Here is a 26,074-nt window from a genome sequence, read left to right as displayed (position 1 = left end):
GTGATTCATGTGCTTCAAATGTGTGTTGAATGTGCTGTAAATGAATGGTGTGGATCTGCCCTAGGTATGATATGCATTCATTAGTGCATTGAAAAGAACAATTTTAAAAGATACTTTTCTAAACAGGGGAAGGGTTGTAGCTCAGTGGTAGGGCATGTGCTTTGCATGCAAAGGTCCAAAATCCAATCTCTGGAAAAGATTATTGCCTGGAATCCTGGAGAGTCAATGCTAGTCCATGTCTTCAGTAGTGAGCTAGATGATACCAAATGGCCTGAGTCAGTATAAGGCAAATTCCTTTGTTCCTAAAAGTATAAAGAGACCCAAGAGCCACAGTGACTCCAAAATCTATTTATGTATTTTATTTACAACATTTATATCACACTTTATTGTAAAAAACCTAAAAGGAGTTTACAGAAGGAATTAAAACAATAAAATTATTGGCAAAAACAGTTAAAGACAGGTATTTAAAAACATAATAAAACCAACAATGAGTTTAAAACAGCTCCAGGGGCTCTTGGATGACACTGATTATCTTGATCCATTTCAATCCGGTTTTAGGCCCGGTTTTGGCACTGAAACAGCCTTGGTCGCCCTGTATGATGACCTTTGTCGGGAGAGGGACAGGGGGAGTGTGACTCTGTTGATTCTCCTTGATCTCTCAGCTGCTTTTGATACCATCGACCATGGTATCCTTCTGGGAAGACTCACGGAGTTGGGAGTTGGGGGTACTGCTTGGGTGGGTCGCCACCAGAAGGTAGTGCTTGGGGAACATTGCTCGATACCCTGGACCCTCCATTGTGGAGTCCCGCAGGGATCGGTACTGTCCCCCATGCTTTTTAACATCTACATGAAGCCGCTGGGAGCGGTCATCAGGAGTTTTGGGGTGCGTTGTCATCAGTACGCTGATGACACGCAGCTCTATTTCTCCTTTTCATCTTCTTCAGGTGAGGCTGTTAACGTGCTGAACCGCTGCCTGGCCGCGATAATGGACTGGATGGGAGCTAACAGACTGAAGCTCAATCCAGACAAGACTGAGACGCTGTTAGTGAGTGCCTTCTCTGCCCAGATGGTGGATGTTCACCCTGTTCTGGATGGGGTTACACTCCCCTTGAAGGAACAGGTTCGTAGCTTGGGAGTTCTTTTTGACCCTTCCCTGTCTCTTGAGGCCCAGGTGGCCTCGGTGGCACGGAATGCTTTTTACCATCTTCGATTGGTAGCCCAGCTACGTCCCTATCTGGACAGTGACGACCTCGCCTCAGTTGTTCATGCTCTAGTAACTTCTAGATTGGACTACTGCAATGTGCTCTACGTTGGGCTGCCCTTGAAGACTGTTTGGAAACTACAGCTAGTCCAGAATGCAGCGGCCAGATTGCTGATGCAGACCAGAAGGTCCGCTCATATAACACCTGTTCTGGCCCGTCTGCACTGGCTTCCTGTTTGTTTCCGGGCTAGATTCAAAGTGCTGGTTTTGACCTATAAAGCGCTACACGGCATGGGACCGCAATACCTGGTGGAACGCCTCTCCCAATATGAACCTACCCGTACACTGCGCTCAACATCTAAGGCCCTCCTCCGAGTGCCATCCCATCGAGAAGCTCAGAGGGCGGTGACTAGAACTAGGGCCTTTTCAGTGGTGGCCCCCGAACTGTGGAACAGTCTCCCCGATGAGGTGCACCTGGCGCCGACGCTACTATCTTTTCGGTGCCAGGTGAAAACCTTTTTATACTCCCAGGCATTTTAAAGTGTATTTTAACAGTATTTCACTATTATCTTGTATTTTGGACGTTGTTTGGTTCTTTTATTGTTTGTTTGTTTTTGGTTCTTGATTTATTGTGTTTATTGTACTTATACACTGTGCTTGTTTTATCTTTTATGTACACCGCCCAGAGAGCCTTCGGGCTTAGGGCGGTATATAAATAAAATAAAATAAATAAATAAATAAATAAACATAATAGCTTCTACATGCCTGGATGGGCTTGCCTAAACAAAAATGATTTTAACAGGTTCTGAAAAGAGCACAATGAAGGCATATGCCTATCAATAGGAAAGGAGTTCCAAAGTGTAGGTGCTGCCACACTAAAGGACTGATTTTTTACAAGAGCAGAACAAGTACTATGTGGCACCTGTAGCATGGAAAGCACACCTTGAACTTAGCCTGGTAGCAAATCGGCAACCAGTGCAGATTTCAGAGCAGAGGTATTATGTGCTGATAGGGTCTCACTCTTGTCAGCAATCGTGCCACAGCATTCTGCACTAACTTCAACCCCCGGGTCAGGTTGTGCTGCATGGGGATTTCTGTGACCTTGGCTGACTGGTTGCTGGGATTTTGTTAGTATTGGTTTTTGGTTAGGAATCCTGACTGGTTGTGGGATGCTGAGTTTTCTGCATTACTCATAGGAATTTTGTTGTTGGTGGTATGGTATTGCATTTTGGAAACATCACTGTCTTTCATTTTTATTTTTCTGTTTGCATTTCATTTACCTCTGACCTTACTCCCTTACATCCATAGAAGCAACAACAGTGGTTCCATGTGCTCAGTTCAATCCTCTTCAACCCACTGATGATGCGCCTTGTTGGTAGCATGTCGGTTTGTTTCTTGCCCAATAGTGGCAAAAGAGAATTCACATACTGGGAAGTGTGTCTGCAATTGTTGTTCCCAAGCTACTGTCTGTGAAGGCAGATCAAACCATGTGTTTTCTCTCTGTCACTGGAATTGGATTGGCTGTCAAAGTCAGTTTATAGCAGCCCACAAGGCAGATGGAAAAGGGTAGAGAATCTTCTTACTCTTATTCATTTCTCAGACCTCTTTCTGAAGTGAAAGTGTAAAGACGTTTGGAGCAGCCATGTTGAAAGGTACGGGCATGGCATCGCAGGCATGGGGTTGTCAACCCTGCTTGGATATGGATATCTTTGCGGAGGATCCCTAGTCAAGCTTTACCAACAGCACAATCCAAACCATATGTACTCAGAAGTCCTATTGAGTTCAATGGGGATAAGTAAGTGTGTTTAGAACTGCAGCTTTCAGGGGCATCAATCTTTACTCCTGAGTGCTCCTATCTAAGATCTCCACAACACTAGGCTCCTTTCTTCCTACAATAGCCTTCTGGTAACTGGCCTGGCCTGAGGGCACTTAAATCCTTCTTGCCAGAATCAAGTAGGCTAGATTAAATGTTCGCTACCCAGGCTCTATCTTTCAGCTAAGATTTCTATCTTAATTTCCAATCAGAGAAACGTTTTTGTTTGATTTGTATGCTCGAAGCAACTGTGGTTGATGCTTAATGTATTATGCTTAATGACATCACTTGGGCCCGTCCTTTGACATCACTTGGGCCCACCCCTGTAACATCACAAGGGGCCACCCCTGAAATCTCAGGCTTTGGCATGCTTCTGACCTGGCAACCCTAGTGTCCAGCCAGCCAGGTAGCTTACAGTAGCATACACAGCAACATTTCTGTTCCTAAGAACATAAGAACATAAGAAGAGCCTGCTGGATCAGGCCAGTGGCCCATCTAGTCCAGCATCCTGTTCTCACAGTGGCCAACCAGGTGCCTGGGGGAAGCCCGCAAGCAGGACCCGAGTGCAAGAACACTCTCCCCTCCTGAGGCTTCCGGCAACTGGTTTTCAGAAGCATGCTGCCTCTGACTAGGGTGGCACAGCACAGCCATCATGGCTAGTAGCCATTGATAGCCCTGTCCTCCATGAATTTGTCTAATCTTCTTTTAAAGCCGTCCAAGCTGGTGGCCATTACTGCATCTTGTGGGAGCAAATTCCATAGTTTAACTATGCGCTGAGTAAAGAAGTACTTCCTTTTGTCTGTCCTGAATCTTCCAACATTCAGCTTCTTTGAATGTCTACGAGTTCTAGTATTATGAGAGAGGGAGAAGAACTTTTCTCTCTCCACTTTCTCAATGCCATGCATAATTTTATACACTTCTATCATGTCTCCTCTGACCCGCCTTTTCTCTAAACTAAAAAGCCCCAAATGCTGCAACCTTTCCTCGTAAGGGAGTCGCTCCATCCCCTTGATCATTCTGGTTGCCCTCTTCTGAACCTTTTCCAACTCTATAATATCCTTTTTGAGATGAGGCGACCAGAACTGTACACAGTATTCCAAATGCGGCCGCACCATAGATTTATACAACGGCATTATGATATCGGCTGTTTTATTTTCAATACCTTTCCTAATTATCCCTAGCATGGAATTTGCCTTTTTCACAGCTGCCGCACACTGGGTCGACATTTTCATCGTGCTGTCCACTACAACCCCGAGGTCTCTCTCCTGGTCGGTCACCGCCAGTTCAGACCCCATGAGCGTGTATGTGAAATTAAGATTTTTTGCTCCAATATGCATAATTTTACACTTGTTTATATTGAATTGCATTTGCCATTTTTCTGCCCATTTACTCAGTTTGGAGAGGTCTTTTTGGAGCTCTTCGCAATCCCTTTTCGTTATAACAACCCTGAACAATTTAGTGTCGTCAGCAAACTTGGCCACTTCACTGCTCACTCCTAATTCTAGGTCATTAATGAACAAGTTGAAAAGTACAGGTCCCAATACCGATCCTTGAGGGACTCCACTTTCTACAGCCCTCCATTGGGAGAACTGTCCGTTTATTCCTACTCTCTGCTTTCTGCTTCTTAACCAATTCCTTATCCACAAGAGGACCTCTCCTCTTATTCCATGACTGCTAAGCTTCCTCAGAAGCCTTTGGTGAGGTACCTTGTCAAACGCTTTTTGAAAGTCTAAGTACACTATGTCCACTGGATCACCTCTATCTATATGCTTGTTGACACTCTCAAAGAATTCTAACAGGTTACTGAGACAGGACTTTCCCTTGCAGAAGCCATGCTGGCTCTGCTTCAGCAAGGCTTGTTCTTCTATGTGCTTAGTTAATCTAGCTTTAATAATACTTTCTACCAGTTTTCCAGGGACAGAAGTTAAGCTAACTGGCCTGTAATTTCCGGGATCCCCTCTGGATCCCTTTTTGAAGATTGGCGTTACATTTGCCACTTTCCAGTCCTCAGGCACAGAGGAGGACCCAAGGGACAAGTTACATATTTTAGTTAGCAGATCAGCAATTTCACATTTGAGTTCTTTGAGAACTCTCGGGTGGATGCCATCCGGGCCCTGTGATTTGTCAGTTTTTATATTGTCCATTAAGCTTAGAACTTCCTCTCTCGTTACCACTATTTGTCTCAGTTCCTCAGAATCCCTTCCTGCAAATGTTAGTTCAGGTTCAGGAATCTGCCCTACATCTTCCACTGTGAAGACAGATGCAAAGAATTCATTTAGCTTCTCTGCAATCTCCTTATCGTTCTTTAGTACACCTTTGACTCCCTTATCATCCAAGGGTCCAATCGTCTCCCTAGATGGTCTCCTGCTTTGAATGTATTTATAGAATTTTTTGTTGTTGGTTTTTATGTTCTTAGCAATGTGCTCCTCAAATTCTTTTTTAGCATCCCTTATTGTCTTCTTGCATTTCTTTTGCCAGAGTTTGTGTTCTTTTTTATTTTCTTCATTTGGACAAGACTTCCATTTTTTGAAGGAAGACTTTTTGCCTCTAAGAGCTTCCTTGACTTTGCTCATTAACCATGCTGGCATCTTCTTGGCCCTGGCGGTACCTTTTCTGATCTGCGGTATGCACTCCAGTTGAGCTTCTAATATAGTGTTTTTAAACAACTTCCAAGCATTTTTGAGTGATGTGACCCTCTGGACTTTGTTTTTCAGCTTTCTTTTTACCAATCCCCTCATTTTTGTGAAGTTTCCTCTTTTGAAGTCAAATGTGACCGTGTTGGATTTTCTTGGCAATTGGCCATTTACATGTATGTTTAATTTAATAGCACTGTGGTCACTGCTCCCAATCAGTTCAACAACACTTACATCTTGCACCAGGTCCCGGTCCCCACTGAGGATTAAGTCCAGGGTTGCCGTCCCTCTGGTCGGTTCCATGACCAACTGGTCTAGGGAATAGTCATTTAAAATATCTAGAAACTTTGCTTCTTTGTCATGACCGGAACACATATGCAGCCAGTCTATGTCCGGGTAGTTGAAGTCACCCATTACTACCACATTTCCTAGTTTGGATGCTTCCTCAATTTCATATCTCATCTCAAGGTCTCCCTGAGCATTTTGATCAGGGGGACGATAGATTGTTCCCAGTATTAAGTCCCTCCTGGGGCATGGTATCACCACCCACAACGATTCTGTGGAGGAGTCTGCCTGTTTTGGGGTTTCGAGCTTGCTGGATTCAATGCCTTCTTTCACGTATAGAGCGACTCCGCCACCAATACGTCCTTCCCTGTCCTTCCGATATAGTTTATATCCAGGGATAACCGTATCCCACTGGTTTTCTCCATTCCACCAGGTCTCCGTTATGCTCACTATATCAATGCTCTTCTCTAACACCAAGCACTCCAGTTCTCCCATCTTGGTTCGCAGGCTGCTAGCATTAGCGTACAGGCACTTGTAAGCAGTGTCTCTCTTCAAGTGTCTTTGGCACTTGTGGTTAGGCCTGTGGTAATTCTGCTCTTCTGAATTTATATCCTGTGCCCCTGCTCTCACAATGCCTACTTCTAGGCCTACCCCTTTTAAAATTTCATCATTTCTTTGGTTTTTATCCCAGGGGGGAGGTTTATTCCGAACCGGACCTTTCTCAGCTCCTGTCGGGTTTCCCCCCTCAGTCAGTTTAAAAGCTGCTCTGCCACCTTTTTAATTTTAAGTGCCAGCAGTCTGGTTCCATTCTGGTTCAAGTGGAGCCCGTCCCTTTTGTACAGGCCCGGCTTGTCCCAAAATGTTCCCCAGTGCCTAACAAATCCAAACCCTTCCACCTGACACCATCATCTCATCCACGCATTGAGACTGCGAAGCTGGGCCTGTCTGGCTGGTCCTGCGCGTGGAACCGGTAGCATTTCAGAGAAAGCCACCTTGGAGGTCCTGGCTTTCAGCATCCTACCTAGCAACCTAAATTTTGCTTCCAGGACCTCACGGCTGCATTTCCCCATGTCGTTGGTGCCAACGTGCACCACGACCACTGACTCCTTCCCAGCACTGTCTACCAAACTATCTAAACGACGGGCGATATCCGCAACCTTCGCACCAGGCAGGCAAAACACCTTGCGGTCTACACGCCCATCACACACCCCACTGTCTATGTTCCTAATGATCGAATCACCCACTACAAGGATCCCTCTACCCCCTGGAGATATATCCGCGGCACGAGAGGATAGCTGCTCATCCCCCAAGGAATGGGTCCCTTCTAAGGGATCGTTTCCCTCTTCCTCAGCTGGATGCTCTCCTTCCCTGAGACCATCGTTGTCCATGATAGCAGGAGAGCTATCATCGTTGGAGTGGGACACAGCTATAACGTCCCTGAAGGCCTCCTCCACACACCTCTCTGCCTCTCTCAGCTTTTCCAGGTCCGCCACCTAGGCCTCAAGGAAATGAAGTCGTTCCCGGAGAGCCAGGAGCTCATTGCACCGAGAGCACACCCATGACTTCTGTCCAACAGGCAGATAGTCATACATGCTGCAGGCGGTGCAAAACACTGGAAAGCGCCCACACCCCTGCTGGCTTCTTACCTGCATAGTTTTGTTTAAGGTTTATTACGTCAATGGGTTGGAGACTGCGGTTTAGTTGAGGTCAGGGAACAGACGGGCAGAGTGGGGGGCCCTGGCCTCCTCGCCCTGCTGCCGAACTCGCTCTGCTGCTTAACTCGCCTTGACGCTTTGTCAGCTGGGGCTCCCTCTAGCTCGTGGAGCAGGCTCCCTCGCTAGGGTGCTCTGACTTTATATGTGTGGCTGGTTCCTCCCAGCTACTGCTGCCAGCCAATGATGTGTTACTTGAGGCTGATGGCTATCAGCTGGGGCTTAACTCTTTAGTATTCTCTCAGGCTTCCTTCCTGAGTGAGGGGCGGGGCTGTTTAAGCTTTTGGCTGCTTTTAATCTCAGCAAGGGGCTGCGCCTTCCAGGCAAGTCTTTTGTGTTTGTTGTTTTCCCACCTAGAACAGCCTGACCTTTCTTTAACCTAGGGAAACAGAGCTTGTGGTTGTGTTTCAGAAAGGCTGAAGCTGCCCTTTTTAGCAAGGACTGAGCTGACTCTCTCCCTGTATGTATCGGTGGAGTTTCCTTTTCCCCCTTCTCTCTGACTGGAATTTAGCCTTGTTTACAGTGTCCCCTGAAGCTTTCCTGCTAGGGTGGTGTTGAAAACTAGCTTTCTATACGCTTCCTTCTCCTAGGATCTGTCTCCTAAGATATAGGTTCTTTCAGGATTTGGCTCCTAGCTCAGGGTGACCTTGGGCTGCCCTTATTAGTTATTTCTCTGAGCTGTTTTACTTCAATTTAAATAATGGAATAGATGGGAGCTACTTACCCTCTCTCCTAGCTCAGGGTGACCTTGGGCTGCCCTTATTAGTTATTTCTCTGAGCTGTTTTACTTCAATTTAAATAATGGAATAAATGGGAGCTACTTACCCTCTTTTCGCTCTACTGCTTAACTCGCCTTGACGCTTTGTCAGCTGGGGCCTTGACACTTCGTCAGCTGGGGCTCCCTCTAGCTCTACCTAGTTCCTCTAGGGCTGTTTTCATCCTTTCCCATCAAGTAATGAAGAAAAAGAAGAAAATAGCCAGCATGATTGTGAGTATAGAGAGTGCTGTAAAAGAGTAGCCATTTTTTCAGAACACTTCAAGTTATCTCTTTGTTTCACTCTCTAGAAATAAGCACCCAATCCTGCTTTACTCATTATAATAACTGCAGAATAAACAAAGCCATAATTTTTACTTCAGGCCAACAAACATGCTTTTTTATTCTTGGCTGGGTAGACAGCATAACTGAAAATGAAAATGAAAAGCAGAGAGCAAAGGAAACAGGGCTGGCACCAGAGTGCAGAGGCAGTACCACTGCAGTGGCAGCGGCTTAAATATGGCCGGTCATATTACAGATTAGCATGCTGTGCGTGTACAACTGTGTTAACCCAAGATGGTGGGGGTTACTTTGACGCCCCCACCTCCATCTTGAGTGACGGCAGTGCTGCAGGAAGTTCTGCAGCCAGCCCGCGCCAATGACGGGGGCTGAGAGGGCTCTGCCACTCCTCGGCCGGTGCTCAACCTGGCTGCCCACTGGTGCCAGGCCTGAAAGGAAAGTCCAAGGGGTGGAGTCTAACTCTAGCCCATAATACAAAGTTCTGTTATTTAACTCTTCAAGGGTCATGGTACTATACAGGCTGTTGTTTTTCCAGGATCACTTAAGTAATTATAAGGTGATTGTAACCATGAAAAATCCACTCTCAGTCAGGGAAAGTCTTGAGTGAGCTGACTTTTGGAGGCTCTTCCAGATGAGGCTGTTGTTGTGCACTTGCCCTGTCTTATTCACTGAATTTTTCAGAGAGTCCTATTCTTAAAGTGCTCCTGTTCTTAAAATAAGCATTCTTTAAGTGGAGGTTGTCATTGTCTGTCATGTCACAAATTAAAAAGAAGACAATTTCTTTTAAAAAATCCTGAAGGGAGGTGAAGCACAGCTGTGAGGGGGTGAAACCCCCATTCCCCCCCAACTACAGGCTTGCCCATAGCACAGCAAACAGCCATTTACAGAGGGTGGGCTGATTCAGACTCCTCACCCAAAAGATCTGAGCTCCCAGACCAAGATTCAGAATCTGGCAACTCCTCCTTAGTTTAGAGGAAGCCACTCTTGCTCTGGCAGATTTAGAAGTGAAAAGTCCTCCTAAACAGACAGACTTGCCTCTGGGTCATCATCATCTGACAGGTCATAATAAAAGACATCTGGGCATGGAGGGGGTGATTGATCACACAAAGGGATGCAAAATATGGCCACTAAATATACCCAGAAAATCTCGAGATGATGGCCAAGGAATTTCTGCACCCTTAGCTACAGATTCAAGGAGCGAAGTGCAGACAAAGGAAGATATTTGGGAAGTAAAACAGGTCAGAATCACAAGATTCAACTTGACTGGAGCGTTTCATCATTGGTGGTGACAATCTGGCCCATTTCCAAGCATACTTTGAAAATGTTTTGAGGGATTTGTCATGCTATGTTATACTTGAACCCCCTCCCCCTAGCTCATCACAAACATTTGTAACATAAGGTTAGTAAAATCTACACAGCAAGCATTACAGTACAAGTATTTTGTTTTATTGTATACTATTCGAGCAGTAATCTAAATATAGAACTAGAGAATGTATCGGAGTGATTAAGTAAACTGAAATCTTTTTCCTTATGGGGAGAAATTCAAAAGACTCAGGCTGCAATCCAAAACACGCTTACCTGGAAGTAAGTCCCATTGAACCCAACAGAGCTTATGTCTGAGTAGACATGTATTGGATTGCAGCCTTACTGTATAAGATTAGGATGGAAATGAATAGAGAACTACCATTTTCTCCTTGATAAAATCAGTGGTTGACTATCGGCATATCTATGCTAGAAATTGGTTTAAACTATTTTTACACCATATAGGCTGAAACAGGTCATGTGACAAACCCAGCTGTCCACAAGAACTTACAGGTCAGACTTGAGTGTTTGGTCTCAGCAACTAATGTCTTATGGTTCCTTTTCATTATGCATTCTTGTGTTGAATTCAGACACAGTAAACAGTGTATTGTTCCCCACCTCTAGACTTCCCTCTCCCTCTCTCTTCCCTTGTATTAAAATAAACCTGCTGCAGGCTTGCATGAAGAGCCCTGTTATGGAGCTACGTAAAACCCTAAAATGGTTACATTTCCAACATAAAGAGACAGCCTGAATTCTGTGAGCAAGTTTCAACCAATGACAGCCTATTCCAGTGGTTGCTTATGCCCATTAGGATTAATAGGGAAAAAGTCCAGAGCTTGGAAAAGTTACTTTTTTAAACTACAACTCCCATCAGCCCTAGCCAGCATGGCCACTGGATTGGGCTGATGGGAGTTGTAGTTCAAAAAAAGTAACTTTTCCAAACTACAGGAATAACACATGGAGAACCAGAGCCAACGACAGGCACAGCCAACTAATTCTAGTTTTGTCCATCCTCATGCCTGCTGTGTTCTACAAAGGAGACAACTCCAAGCAACATTGCTAAGGTGAAAGGAGGAACTCAGCCTGACAGCTGGTCATCTTGAGACACATCCTTTCTCTCAGCTACTTCTTATTCCTTGCTGCCAGCAAAAAGGAACTTTCTCCCCCATTTCTTGCAGAATTGCTGGCTAAGATCCGAAATAGGTTACTAAACTAAGTGAATCCAAAGATCTGGCCTAATACAGCTCTGCTTATATTCTAGAAGAGGAAAAAAAGCATGTCTGGTCTGAAACTGGTTTCACAACTACAACAGCAGTGGCTCCCATCCGCCACGGGCCAAGTATGTGACATGAACTTCAGAAAAGTTTATTAAACACTGAATTAGCAGCACCCATATTGGCTACCTCTTGAGACAGAAACTCAGGGGGCGTAGTGTGCTCCATGGGAACAGTCTCTTGAAATTTCCATTACCTTCTGTAAGCCAAAATATACATCTGTCCTCCAGATACTTTCACTTTTCATTTATAGTACAATTTCACTCCCCAAAAAGGAGAGGTTAATGGAAATGAAGGGGGGAGGATGATGTGCAGTGAGGATAGTGACATAGGAATTAAAGCCATAAGGAACACATGAACCTAATTTCCTGGGTCCTGAGATATGTCTGATCTTCCTCTTTCTTCTGCCTTGATGAAAAGAAACTCAACAGGGTTGTTCTTAAAAGTTAAAATCCTCTGCTTTTCCACAGTTTACTCTTCAGTGAATTCAAGAGCAGGCTTTGGGACTTTACTGAATTTTATCTCCCAACGCAGGAACCGTTTGCTACAACCTGAGAGACCAGGGTTCGAATCCCCACATAGCCATGAAGCGCACTGGGTGACCTTGGGCTAGTCACTGCCTCTCAGCCTCATGAAAACCCTACTCATAGGGTCGCCATAAGTCTGAATCGACTTGAAGGCAGTACATTTACATTTAGGCAATCTGAAATAGTACAAGAGCTGTTAAAACGTAGTAAAATGGGTTGAGCCAATATGGGAAATCCTTTATAAGGGAAGACAAGCCCATCCTTGCCCTCCGCAGACCCTTCAGACAAGGTTGGAGCTGAGACACATGGGTTTGTTCGCCCCACACCCAGGTTTTCGCAGGGCAGCAATGTGTCCTGCTTTACAGAGGATGGTCCTGTGTTTGAAGGGCTGCTCTGTCCAAATTAGGTTTAAAGCTAGATCCATAAGAAGAAAGAGCAGTGGCCTCAAAATTGCCCACCAACTTTCCCAGGTTTAATCCGCAGCATCTCCAAATAGGGCTGGGAATGTCCCCTTTCTGAAACACCAGAGAACCACTGCCAGTCAGTGTAGGCAGTACTGAGCTAGATGGATGAATGGGTCTGACTCAGTATAAGGCAACTTCTTGTACCTGGACAGCGGACTGAGCAGGCACACAGGTCATCTGGTCAATTTTCCCTGCTGTGGTGAGATGTACCGTATTTCTACTTAAACTGTAGCAATTATTTCTAAATTTGCACATATACATATAAACCAGCACATTCTCATTTGTATGCAAATCAGTGCTCCCTTTTTTGGTGATGCAACAGTGGCCACCCTCCATGTTCTTGATTGCAGCCCCTTTTGCTAGGCTCCATGCAAGCTAATAGCCAAACTACATGAGGTGCTATTCCCACAATCGAAAAACTTTTTAAAAGTAAATAGCAGATAGGTGGGGGGGGGAGAGACCTGATCTGAATTGAAATACAGGGATAGGAGGATTTTATCCCTTTTCTCTCCCTCCCTCCACTGTGGTCCCAATTTAAATCAGATTTTCCTTGCCTGGTGTCTTCCATTCTTGCCTGTGGAAGTTTTTTCTTGCAATGTGGATAGCAAGATGGGTGTGTGTGTGTGTGCATGCATGTGTGTGGTCCAGCCATTCATTCAGTTTCTACTTACATAAATGCCATCTTCTCTAGTTTGACCTGAAAGCAGGGGTGGTGGTAGGGATGAGCCCCAGGTTATTTATTTATTTATTTAAATTTCTATCCTGCCATTTCTCCCAAAAGTAACCCAGGGTGCCAAACAGGCAATAAAACACTTAAAACATCTTAAAAACAAAATATCTTAAAAACATTTTTTTAAGTCTTTAAAAACATCTTTTTAAAAAAAATTCCTACACAGATGCACAGACAGGGATAAGGTCTCTACTTAAACAAAATCAAAGAAAGTTCTCCCACACCTGTACCAGTGTCGTTTGGGCCAGGAAGTAGGAGGATCTGTTGATGGTGGGTAGGGAAGATCCAATATCTGATCTGCCACTCCAATACTGAAGCTCTGTCTCCAACATCAAAGGAGTAGATCCAGTCTATGCTATGGCCCCTGGAATGTCCTCCCAGGAACCATGGGTTTATACCCTCACTTATTCAGCCAGTCCTGTTAGTGCTACAAAAGCTGCATTTGGTCTCAAGGTAAATAAAGATGAAAGATGAAACAAAACCAGGGCCAAACAAAACATGATTGCATGAATATGCACGTTTTTGTTATGTAAATAGCAGTCAGGGGGAAGGAGAAGGAAGCCTGAGTGCAGCCCTCGGACCTTTGGGAGGGGGGCAGTGAGGAGGTGGAATTTAACTCTTTCTCTTCCTGCCACAGTCCCAACAAAAACAGCCACACCAAAGCTGTTATTTGCATTTCAAGAGAAGGCGCCTTGGCCCCAGTCAATAATCTTTGCACCTTTTTGGTGGAACCTTTTGTACTGATGGAGGACATTTGTCAATACAAGTGGCCTGAAGTTTTCACAACTTGTCACAGATAGGAAACAGCAGCTGGTAGTTTTAGACTCAAACATTGCTGAGCAAATGGACAGCACAACTTAGCAAATACACAGTAAATTACATATTGGTGATTTTGCAAGACATTGCTCAATTTGTAGGAGACTGAATTTATTTTTAGTAACAGTCAGAAGAACTGTGTCTATCTATCATCTATCTATCATCTATTTTAGTGTTACCCTACCTGTGAATGCTTCTGTGCAGGCATGTACCTGTGCAGAAGTGTTCGCAGGTAGCATGATACTTACAGGCGAGGCAGGCCAGGTAAATCCCTGCAGCAGCATGAAGGTAAGTGGTGGATGCAAGGCACTTTAGGGAGTTGCCTGGGAGTGAGGGGCGTGATGGCGACCCATGGGGGTGGGGGAGCGATGGTGACCTGCTGGAGGGCAAGAGGCAATGGCGCCCTGCAGAGGGGGTGATTGCAGGCCCACGCAACAAGGCCCGGAGCTCGGCCTCACCAGGTGAGTGGGAGGCCGGCCAGGGGAGGGGAGTTCTGGCACCCCCAGGGGTGGTGGGGGAAGGGGAATTCTGGAGCCCCCTGGGGTGTCGGGGGAAAGGGAAGGAGCGCTCTGTTGATGCCTGGCGGAATGGAGGGAGAGCTATGGCAAACTGTGGTGGGGAGGGGAGCTTTGGTGACCCGGGGAAAGGGAGGCTTTGGTGTTGATAGGCAGGTTTAGTGAGCAAAGTGGGCAGGGGCAGAGTCCCTAGTATACACACACACACACTCGGGAAGCTTTGTACCCTGATTGCTCTGCTTGCCAACCCCCCACTCACCAATCCCAACCCACCAGCAACCCCCTGCCACCTCACAGACACCCCCACTCCCCTTGCCAATCTGCTTGCCTCACCTGTTCCTCCGCTATTGCTGCCCCCACTGTCCCGCATTACTGCTGTGCAGCACATCTAAGCCACACACTGGACTCCTGCCCACCCACCCAGGCTGCCACCACCACTACCCTGTGCTGCCGCCTCTCCTGGAGAAACTCCCACCCACCCAGGCTGCTGCCACTGCCACCTTGCCTGCTTGCCAAGGCGGGGGGTGGCAGGAGGTGCAAGCAGTGTGTAGGTGGGGGGCAAAACATTCACGCTGCAATTCACAGCACCACCTATCTGTGACACTGCAAACTGCACAGCATGACACATATTTATGTATATAAACATTATATCCTACTCTTACTATTAATATATTTTATCTAATATAATATAAATATATATTAAAAGTAAGAGTAGGATATATACCTATATACATAAAAACATATAAATATAAATAATACATCTGTACTCAGAGCTTTTTTTGTGATGGAACTCACCAGTAGAGTATTGGCACCTCTCTTTTTTTTCTGCCCATGGTAACCATTTTGTTCTGGCATTCATAACACCACTTTTTTCAAGGTATGATTACTGGCACCTCATTTATTACCCAAACACACACACACACACACCAGCACTTTTCTGTGAGTTGGTAGCCCTATCCAGACCTTGGGGAAGAGCCATAGTTCTGTGGTGGAGCATCAGCCTTGTACACAGAAGGTCCCAGGTTCAACCCCCAGCATCTCCAGGTAGGGCTGGGGATGTCCCCTGTCTGAAACCCTGGAAAGCCATTGCCAGTCAGTGTTGACAATTATTAGGCTCAGTACAAACCAGCTTCCTACATTGCTATATTATCTGTGTGTTTTGTATGCTTACGGAGAAGTGAGACCATTCCACTGGCCCATCTCAACACCATATACATCATCACTGGCCTCACCCCCTAGACACACATACACACATTCAGGACAACATCTTCAAACAGATGGATGTTTATATTATATTTATATCCCCTCCCCCACTATTCTTTGGGTTCCGGGTTGCTTATGTCAAATTCATGATTACCCCCCAAAGAGCTCACAATCTAAAAATTAAGTCTGAATGGCTTGTGATATTTAAAACATTGTGTAAAATATCAATTTATCCTTGAATTGGGAAAATGTCTCTTGCTAGCCTGGATGGACGTTATCACAGCAAGAGTCGTGATCCCAGTTCAAGGACAAACTGCTGTTTTACCCAATGTTTTAAATTTTGATACTGTAATGGGGGTTTTATGCCTTTGGATTGATGTGGTTGTGTGTTGTGTTGTGAGTCTGCTCCAGGATCACTGACCAAGGAAAGCAGGGTTGTAAGTTGGGAAAAAGGAAGGAAGGAAATTAAGGGACAGATTAGAGGCAGATAAAAGCACTCGGGCACACAGCAGGACTGGTGATGGTGTGTGGCCTGGGGTAGCCTAGGAAGAGTCCTGAGGCCCACCCAGAGAGGCCTGGAAGGACACATTCCCCTCCCCTCAGCCTAAGCATGGTGTAGTGAAGCTTGCTGGGTGATCTTGGGCCAGTCACAGCTTCTCAGCCTAACCTACCTCACAGGGTTGTTGTGAGGATAAAATGGAGAGGGAGGAGAACCGTGTATGCCACCTTGAGCTCCTTAGAGGAAAGGTGGGATATAAACGTAATAAATGAATGAATCAATAAGGTTCCCCACCCCTGCTGTATGCTAATGTAGCATAGTGCCCAAGATGCTGAGCTATAGACCAGAGAGCTTCAGTCATGGACTCACTAGATAACATTGAGCAATTTACTGTCTTTCACCTAGGGATGGATGGATGGGTCAGCTATTTCCATCCTCCCATGCCAGTTTCATGGGTGCACAAAGCCAGCTTCATCTCATCCCATTTGTGGGTGGGTTTTTAAGGAAAAGTCCTAAGAAATCCTAAAAAGTCCACCCAAAATAAGGCCACAAGGGGCATTGTATAGTGGAAAAGATGGTGCCTCCAGGGATAAATTAAAGCACAGACTTATTCACAAATCAGTTTGTAGATTATGTGCCTTAATTACCAGATGCAGAGCTTTTTTTCCTTTTCCTTTTTCTTTTTTGGCAGTACTCAAAGGCACAGAGCACCATTTTGTGCTGGCACCCATGGTTCTTTTATCAAGATATAAGTAACGGCACCTCATTTTTTACCAAAAAAGCACTGAGCAGATCTCTATACTAACACACACAAGGGTTTGAGGAGGACAAAATGGGTAGGTTCACTCCAAAAGACGGATCAAACAGGAATCCTCCCCAGTCCTGCTTTCAGCTTCTCACAACACTAGAACCTGTGGTCATCCAATGAAGCTGAATGCTAGAAGATTCAGGACAGGCAAAAGAAAGTAATTCTTCATATAGCATATAGTTAAACTATGGAATTCACTTCCACAAGATGGCCACCAACTTGGATGGCTTTAACAGAGGATTATTTTATTTATTTATTTATTATTTAATTTGTATCCCACCTTTCCTCCCAGCAGGAGCCCAGGGCGGCAAACAAAGTGCTAAAAACACTTTAAAACATCATAAAAACAGATCTTAAAATACATTAAAACAAAACAACATTAAAAATATTTTTTAAAAAAACTTTTAAAAAGGGTTAAAAACATTATTTAAAAACATAATAAGCAATTCTAACACAGACGCAGACTGGGGGAGGTCTCAACCTAAAAGGCTTGTTGAAAGAGGTTTAGACAAGTTCATGGAGGAAAAAGCTAGCAATAGCTACTAGCCCTCATGGCTATGCTCTGCCTTGATAGGCAGAGGCATTGTGTTTCTGAATACCAGTTGCTGGAAACCGCAGGAGGGAAGAGTGTTCTTGCACTGAAGTCTGGTTAGTGGGCTTCCCATGGGCATCTGGTTGGCCACTGTATGAACAGGATGCTGGACTAGATGGGCCATAGGCCTGATCCAGCAGGCTCTTATAATGTTCTTAGTTTCTTATGGTCTTATTTTGTGCTGGCACCCAAAGTACTTTTAACACGATATGAGTACTGGCACTTCATTGTTTTACCAAAAAAACCCACTAACGATTAGTATAAGGTTATGAAGATTTGAAAGGAACCAGTATTTATCTTCATGCTCTTTTTCTTTTTCTCATCTTTCTTTTTTTAGAAACTGCCTAGCTCCTTATTAAATTGCATATGTTCAACTGCACAAAAACACATGTCACACTGAACATTTTGTTTTGACACTGCAGAAAATGTGTCTAGCTGCTCGTTAGAATTAACCCTGGCCTGTGGACATATCAATATCCACTCGTTTGTCTGCTCTTGTGCCCCTAGATCCACTGACCTAGCCTGGTATCCTGTCTCCTTCTATCACCCTGCATAGTCTGCCTCAGATGAAGATCCCCACAGAGGATATTTGGATTTATTTGGATTGTTTCCTGTAAATTTGTTGGGGCCAAACTAGACATTATTTACTGTAATGGCATGTTTGGAAACGTGTTTCAGATTTCCCCATGTTTTTTCTTTATTATAAAAAGCAGGTTCAGGTGGAGGGTGATTCAGATCAGGACTGGGAAGGGGGAGTTAACCCTTCTCCTCACCCCACCCCACCGACCCACCCCCACATTGTTTTCCAGCTGAAAGTTACCTGCCTACCCTCCAAGCCCCCAGAAACTACTATCCACACCATACATTTGAAGCGCTCTTAGACCACTTTAACAGTCATGCCTTCCCCCAAAGAATCCTGGGAACTGTAGTTTGTTAAGGGTGCTGACCTCACAGAACTACAATTCCCAGCACCTTTAACAAACAGTTCCCTGGATTTTCTGTAACTGTTAAAGTAGTATAATAGTGCTTTAAATGTATGGTGTGTATGAGGAATCCCACACGTAGGATCCAAATATGCCAACCAAATGAAGTCTACTTTGACTCTAAGAAGGCATTTGAAGTTTAAAGTTACATCCACTTATTTTGCTGTAAACTGCCTTGAAATTCTTTTGGGATGAAAAAATGATGCACAAATTCAGTTAATATATTATTAATTATATTAATTGCATTTTATCCAATGCTAGTCGTACCTAGAGTAGACCCATTGAAATTAATGCACATGGCTAACTTAGGCCTATTAATTCCAATGAGTCTACTCTGAAAATTTAGTTGGATAATTTTGTGTTTGGTTAACTGACTGGTATTACAAAGGAGCCCTGGGCTCCTACTGGGAGGAAGGGCGGGTTATAAATCTAATGAATAAATAAATAATAAAACCCATCCTTATTATATCTCACCGTTCCTCTCAACTGGAGCCCAGGGCGACGAACAACTACTCTTAAATCCATATTGTTAGGTCCAAACCCAACACGCGAGTAGGTAAGGGTCAGGTCACCAGGAAATAAACCGACATTTTATATCAAAAGTCATTCAAAGGCCACTTTGGTTCAGTTTCCCATGATGCCCAAGTTATTGCAAGTAAGTAAGTGAATTATGGTTCTGCGGTCAACTGTGCTTCAAATCCTGGCCCAACAATATCAATATACAAAATCATTTTTTTAAACAAGCAATTAAGATTACAACAAATTCATACCTACTTTATAAGCAGTGGCAGCAGCAAACAATATACTCACTCAACAGCGGTGAACAATTAACCACCAATTAATAATGAATAATATTTGTACAATGTATCTGCTCCATAATCTTCTAACCTCCTAGAAAACATTATTGGCCCTTTCTTACCTCAAACCATAGTGTTGTCATTGTTTTCTTTCTCCGCCTCCTGAATTTGGTAGTGAAGGGCAACCACATTCATTTATCCATATACACGACATCATTTTCTTCTAACCTTCAAAAACAAGAATATTGTTATGATTGGTATTTTGCTAGCTTCTAGTAATCGTACTTGGATGCTGCACTTTCTGGGACGCCCACACACATATATATGTCTATTATATATATTCTTTTTCCATTTTGTCTATCTGGATCTTTGTCAACCAAAGGTGAAAGTGGAGAACCAGCACGACTTCCAAGACATTGCAAGTGTGGTAGCCATGGCCAAAACATATGTCACAACGGAGACTTTCATCGACTCCAAGTACGATATCCACATCCAGAAAATTGGCAACAATTACAAAGCTTACATGTGAGTTTGCCAGAGAGTTTAGGCCTGGATTGGGAGAGCAAAGCTGCTTATTTGTTCATACATTCATTCATTTTTTAAGTATTGGTGTTCTAAATAAGTGCACTTTTTTCTCATCCTAAACACTAATTAATTATCCTAAACAATCATGAATTTTGCCCACTATATTCTGTTCTGCTATTATCTTCAGATGTCCCGAAGGAGCTGTATAGGGCACTGTTTTATAAGGGGCAAGATTGCAATTACTGCCTTAGATCAATGGCACATAAAATTATAAAGGCAGAACAGAGGGCTTGATGCTATAAATTAACAAGGAGGATTAGGAAATTGGTAAGGCATCTCAACAGTCATGGAATTGGCCAAAGACAAAGACATTATTTTATCGGTTTTCTGTTTCACAACCCAGCAATGCTCCACAGTACATACATTCAGTCAAGTGGTGGAAATGAAAGAAAGGTTATCTTTTTAAAATATTCTGTAGAAAATGTACCTAGGCAAAGTGTAAGAATCCAGATTTCAATTTAGCCGATACCATCTATTTTATAAAAACAGCTTTTGAACTGTAATAATTTTCTGCAGTCCCTGAAGTATTATCATTTCCTCAGCTTATCAGTACAATGTTTCAAAAATTGAATTTTCATTGTAATTAAAGGAATTTTATTCTTTTTGCTTTGCTACGCATATGCATTAAAATGGCTGTGCTGCACTTATTAAGGCAAATTGCATTGGTCTTAACTGTACATAACTAAAGTGCAATGAAATGCATTATATGGTTAGTGTTTTAACTTGCAGCATGTGGGAAAATGCTCACTTTATTATAAAGCCATCTCTGTGAAGAACCTGTAACATGGCTGGAAAACAAACTGGACAAAGGGGCCAGGACATTTGCTCTGAAATACTCCAGGTCAGGGATTGGGAACCTGCGGCTCTCCAGATGCTGTTGTTGGACTCCAACTTCCACTAGTCCCAGCCAGCATAGCCAATGGTCAGGAGTTGTAGTCCAACAACATTTGGAGGGCCACAGGTTCCCTGTCCTTGCTCTAGCCTTTTGAGCAGCCAGTTTTTTTTTCTGATGTCCGTTCTGTGACCTAAATCAGACCCGATGCTGTTCACCCTGTGAGATCTGGCAAATACGATGCTTGATCCTATGGGACTGGGCAGGCTTTGTTACTGTTACACTTTTCCTAAACACAAAGCTCAGAAGACCATGTTTGCCAAAGGCACTAGCAGCATGCACAGACATCAGCAGCTAGTTAGGAGAACGGAGACTTGTACCCATTAACAACTCTTAAAAAGTCACTGGGAGAAGCCAGTGGGTAGTTTTTAGCGCCATTGACTTTATGGTGGCAGCAATGATGGCTACACTTCTACCAGGTTTGCATTACAATAGAAAGCAGACTCAATGAAAGCTAGTGTTTCACTTTTCTGTAGAGACTCACATCACCCCCACCCTTTTTTACAACTAGCTCTAAAGCCCACTGATGTCTGTGGGAAGCTTTTCTCTTGGTTCTTTTGGCATGGGGCCTCCCCTGCAGTTTAAATTCTACACTACAGAGCACAAGGTTAATTATTCCACGGGCTTTTCACAGGCTTTTCTACTGTACAAAGCCTGACATACCCAGAAGAGAGTTCATAAGGCCAATAAAAGAATACCCAGCCAGCATTTGGATAAAGATGTAACTAAGCTGGAGGATGCCAGCACTCAGAGGGAACTTCCCAGCTTTCAGATGGAGTTACACATTGACTTGGGCCATCAGACATGGTTATAAGAGCACTGAGGACAGCAGGGCTCAGGAAGGGTTCCTTGCCAACACGCTTCCCTCATTTCCCCCCTCCTTTCCTTAATTTGGAGAGGAAATTACAATGTTTGGGGGAATTGATTGTCCTCATGCGGCTTGTTTGTTTTTCCCAGGAGGACATCGATCTCTGGAAACTGGAAAGCAAACACTGGTTCTGCCATGTTGGAACAGATCGCCATGACTGAGAGGTAATGAATAAAAAGGACTACAGCCACAAAGACAATCTTTGGGTCAATCCGATAGGCGCTTGGGTCTTGGACTGCCTTAACCATTATCCCAAACACAGAGGATCTATTTGCATTTTGCATTCTTGCCTAGAGCAAACAGCAATTGCCTCCCAAGAAGATAGAAAACTAGAACATTGCACCTGTGTGTGCCTTTCCACATCAGATGCCTACCTGCCTAGTTCCCCAGCTAAACCACTATGCCATTCTTTCCCTCAGAAGAAGTGAGCACAAGAGGGATATCTGTTGCCCATCCCAAGTATTAAAGTCAAGAGAGGAGGCCAGGATAAGCTTGAGCTTCTCTTTCCCAGAGTCACTTAAAATAACAACAGGACACCTACACAGAAACCTTCCAGTGTTCAATCCACTTGCAGATGGTCATATGTGATCATTGCAAATTGTAGTTATGGATTTCAATATGTATCACACTGCCTATTACAAGAAGGGCTATAGCTTAGTGTTAGAGCATATGCTTTCTATGCCAAAGGCCACAGGCTCCCTCCCCACCATTTCCAGGTAGGGCTGGAGAACCTGGAGAGCCTGCTCCACGAGCTAGAGGGAGCCCCAGCTGATGAAGCGTCAAGGCCCCAGCTGACAAAGCGTCAAGGAGAGTTAAGCAGCAGAGCAAAAAGAGGGTAAGTAGCTCCCATTTATTCCATTATTTAACTGAAGTAAAACAGCTCAGAGTAATAACTAATAAGGGCAGCCCAAGGTCACCCTGAGCTAGGAGCCAAATCCTGAAAGAACCTATATCTTAGGAGACAGATCCTAGGAGAAGGAAGCATATAGAAAGCTAGTTTTCAACACCACCCTAGCAGGAAAGCTTCAGGGGACACTGTAAACAAGGCTAAATTCCAGTCGGAGAGAAGGGGGAAAAGGAAACTCCACCAATACATACAGGGAGAGAGTCAGCTCAGTCCTTGCTAAAAAGGGCAGCTTCAGCCTTCCTGAAACACAACCACAAGCTCTGTTTCCCTAGGTTAAAGAAAGGTCAGGCTGTTCTAGGTGGGAAAACAACAAACACAAAAGACTTGCCTGGAAGGCGCAGCCCCTTGCTGAGATTAAAAGCAGCCAAAAGCTTAAACAGCCCCGCCCCTCGCTCAGGAAGGAAGCCTGAGAAAATACTAATGAGTTAAGCCCCAGTGGACAGCCATCAGCCTCAAGTAACACATCATTGGCTGGCAGCAGTAGCTGGGAGGAACCAGCCACACATATAAAGTCAGAGCACCCTAGCGAGGGAGCCTGCTCCACGAGCTAGAGGGAGCCCCAGCTGACAAAGCATCAAGGCCCCAGCTGACGAAGCGTCAAGGCGAGTTAAGCAGCAGAGCGAAAAGAGAGTAAGTAGCTCCCATTTATTCCATTATTTAATTGAAGTAAAACAGCTCAGAGCAATAACTAATAAGGGCAGCCCAAGGTCACCCTGAGCTAGGAGCCAAATCCTGAAAGAACCTATATCTTAGGAGACAGATCCTAGGAGAAGGAAGCGTATAGAAAGCTAGTTTTCAACACCACCCTAGCAGGAAAGCTTCAGGGGACACTGTAAACAAGGCTAAATTCCAGTCGGAGAGAAGGGGGAAAAGGAAACTCCACCGATACATACAGGGAGAGAGTCAGCTCAGTCCTTGCTAAAAAGGGCAGCTTCAGCCTTCCTGAAACACAACCACAAGCTCTGTTTCCCTAGGTTAAAGAAAGGTCAGGCTGTTCTAGGTGGGAAAACAACAAACACAAAAGACTTGCCTGGAAGGCGCAGCCCCTTGCTGAGATTAAAAGCAGCCAAAAGCTTAAACAGCCCCGCCCCTCACTCAGGAAGGAAGCCTGAGAGAATACTAAAGAGTTAAGCCCCAGCTGATAGCCATCAGCCTCAAGTAACACATCATTGGCTGGCAACAGTAGCTGGGAGGAACCAGCCACACATATAAAGTCAGAGCACCCTAGCGAGGGAGCCTGCTCCACGAGCTAGAGGGAGCCCCAGCTGACAAAGCATCAAGGCGAGTTAAGCAGCAGAGTGAGTTCGGCAGCAGGGCGAGGAGGCCAAGGCCCCCCACTCTGCCCGTCTGTTCCCTGACCTCAACTAAACCGCAGTCTCCAACCCATTGACGTAATAAACCTTAAACAAAACTATGCAGGTAAGAAGCCAGCAGGGGTGTGGGCGCTTTCCAGTGTTTTGCACCGCCTGCAGCATGTATGACTATCTGCCTGTTGGACAGAAGTCGTGGGTGTGCTCTCGGTGCAATGAGCTCCTGGCTCTCCGGGAACGACTTCATTTCCTTGAGGCCTAGGTGGCGGACCTGGAAAAGCTGAGAGAGGCAGAGAGGTGTGTGGAGGAGGCCTTCAGGGACGTTATAGCTATGTCCCACTCCAACGATGATAGCTCTCCTGCTATCATGGACAACGATGGTCTCAGGGAAGGAGAGCATCCAGCTGAGGAAGAGGGAAACGATCCCTTAGAAGGGACCCATTCCTTGGGGGATGAGCAGCTATCCTCTCGTGCCGCGGATATATCTCCAGGGGGTAGAGGGATCCTTGTAGTGGGTGATTTGATCATTAGGAACATAGACAGTGGGGTGTGTGATGGGCGTGTAGACCGCAAGGTGTTTTGCCTGCCTGGTGCGAAGGTTGCGGATATCGCCCGTCGTTTAGATAGTTTGGTAGACAGTGCTGGGAAGGAGTCAGTGGTCGTGGTGCACGTTGGCACCAACGACATGGGGAAATGCAGCCGTGAGGTCCTGGAAGCAAAATTTAGGTTGCTAGGTAGGATGCTGAAAGCCAGGACCTCCAAGGTGGCTTTCTCTGAAATGCTACCGGTTCCACGCGCAGGACCAGCCAGACAGGCCCAGCTTCGCAGTCTCAATGCGTGGATGAGATGATGGTGTCAGGTGGAAGGGTTTGGATTTGTTAGGCACTGGGGAACATTTTGGGACAAGCCGGGCCTGTACAAAAGGGACGGGCTCCACTTGAACCAGAATGGAACCAGACTGCTGGCACTTAAAATTAAAAAGGTGGCAGAGCAGCTTTTAAACTGACTGAGGGGGGAAACCCGACAGGAGCTGAGAAAGGTCCGGTTCGGAATAAACCTCCCCCCTGGGATAAAAACCAAAGAAATGATGAAATTTTAAAAGGGGTAGGCCTAGAAGTAGGCATTGTGAGAGCAGGGGCACAGGATATAAATTCAGAAGAGCAGAATTACCACAGGCCTAACCACAAGTGCCAAAGACACTTGAAGAGAGACACTGCTTACAAGTGCCTGTACGCTAATGCTAGCAGCCTGCGAACCAAGATGGGAGAACTGGAGTGCTTGGTGTTAGAGAAGAGCATTGATATAGTGAGCATAACGGAGACCTGGTGGAATGGAGAAAACCAGTGGGATACGGTTATCCCTGGATATAAACTATATCGGAAGGACAAGGAAGGACGTATTGGTGGCGGAGTCGCTCTATACGTGAAAGAAGGCATTGAATCCAGCAAGCTCGAAACCCCAAAAGAGGCAGACTCCTCCACAGAATCATTGTGGGTGGTGATACCATGCCCCAGGAGGGACTTAATACTGGGAACAATCTATTGTCCCCCTGATCAAAATGCTCAGGGAGACCTTGAGATGAGATATGAAATTGAGGAAGCATCCAAACTAGGAAATGTGGTAGTAATGGGTGACTTCAACTACCCGGACATAGACTGGCTGCATATGTGTTCCGGTCATGACAAAGAAGCAAAGTTTCTAGATATTTTAAATGACTATTCCCTAGACCAGTTGGTCATGGAACCGACCAGAGGGACGGCAACCCTGGACTTAATCCTCAGTGGGGACCGGGACCTGGTGCAAGATGTAAGTGTTGTTGAACTGATTGGGAGCAGTGACCACAGTGCTATTAAATTAAACATACATGTAAATGGCCAATTGCCAAGAAAATCCAACACGGTCACATTTGACTTCAAAAGAGGAAACTTCACAAAAATGAGGGGATTGGTAAAAAGAAAGCTGAAAAACAAAGTCCAGAGGGTCACATCACTCAAAAATGCTTGGAAGTTGTTTAAAAACACTATATTAGAAGCTCAACTGGAGTGCATACCGCAGATCAGAAAAGGTACCGCCAGGGCCAAGAAGATGCCAGCATGGTTAATGAGCAAAGTCAAGGAAGCTCTTAGAGGCAAAAAGTCTTCCTTCAAAAAATGGAAGTCTTGTCCAAATGAAGAAAATAAAAAAGAACACAAACTCTGGCAAAAGAAATGCAAGAAGACAATAAGGGATGCTAAAAAAGAATTTGAGGAGCATGTTGCTAAGAACATAAAAACCAACAACAAAAAATTCTATAAATACATTCAA

General features: G+C 44.9%; 1 protein-coding gene across 2 annotated transcripts in view; it reads left to right on the top strand.

Moving 5' to 3' along the window:
* Positions 1-26,074, top strand: part of SYN3 (synapsin III) — a 272,542-nt gene that overhangs the window by 222,925 nt on the left and 23,543 nt on the right. For both annotated transcript variants that reach the window (XM_061638968.1, XM_061638969.1), the window contains 2 exons: positions 19,591-19,733; positions 21,643-21,717. In XM_061638968.1, coding sequence (XP_061494952.1) covers positions 19,591-19,733; positions 21,643-21,717 — 218 coding nt within the window. The remainder of the gene's footprint in view (positions 1-19,590; positions 19,734-21,642; positions 21,718-26,074) is intronic.

This window comes from Rhineura floridana, chromosome 8, assembly GCF_030035675.1.
Source record: "Rhineura floridana isolate rRhiFlo1 chromosome 8, rRhiFlo1.hap2, whole genome shotgun sequence".
NCBI lineage: Eukaryota > Metazoa > Chordata > Lepidosauria > Squamata > Rhineuridae > Rhineura > Rhineura floridana.
Note: the sequence above shows the minus strand (reverse complement) of the source record. Positions and strands in the feature narration are given on the sequence as shown.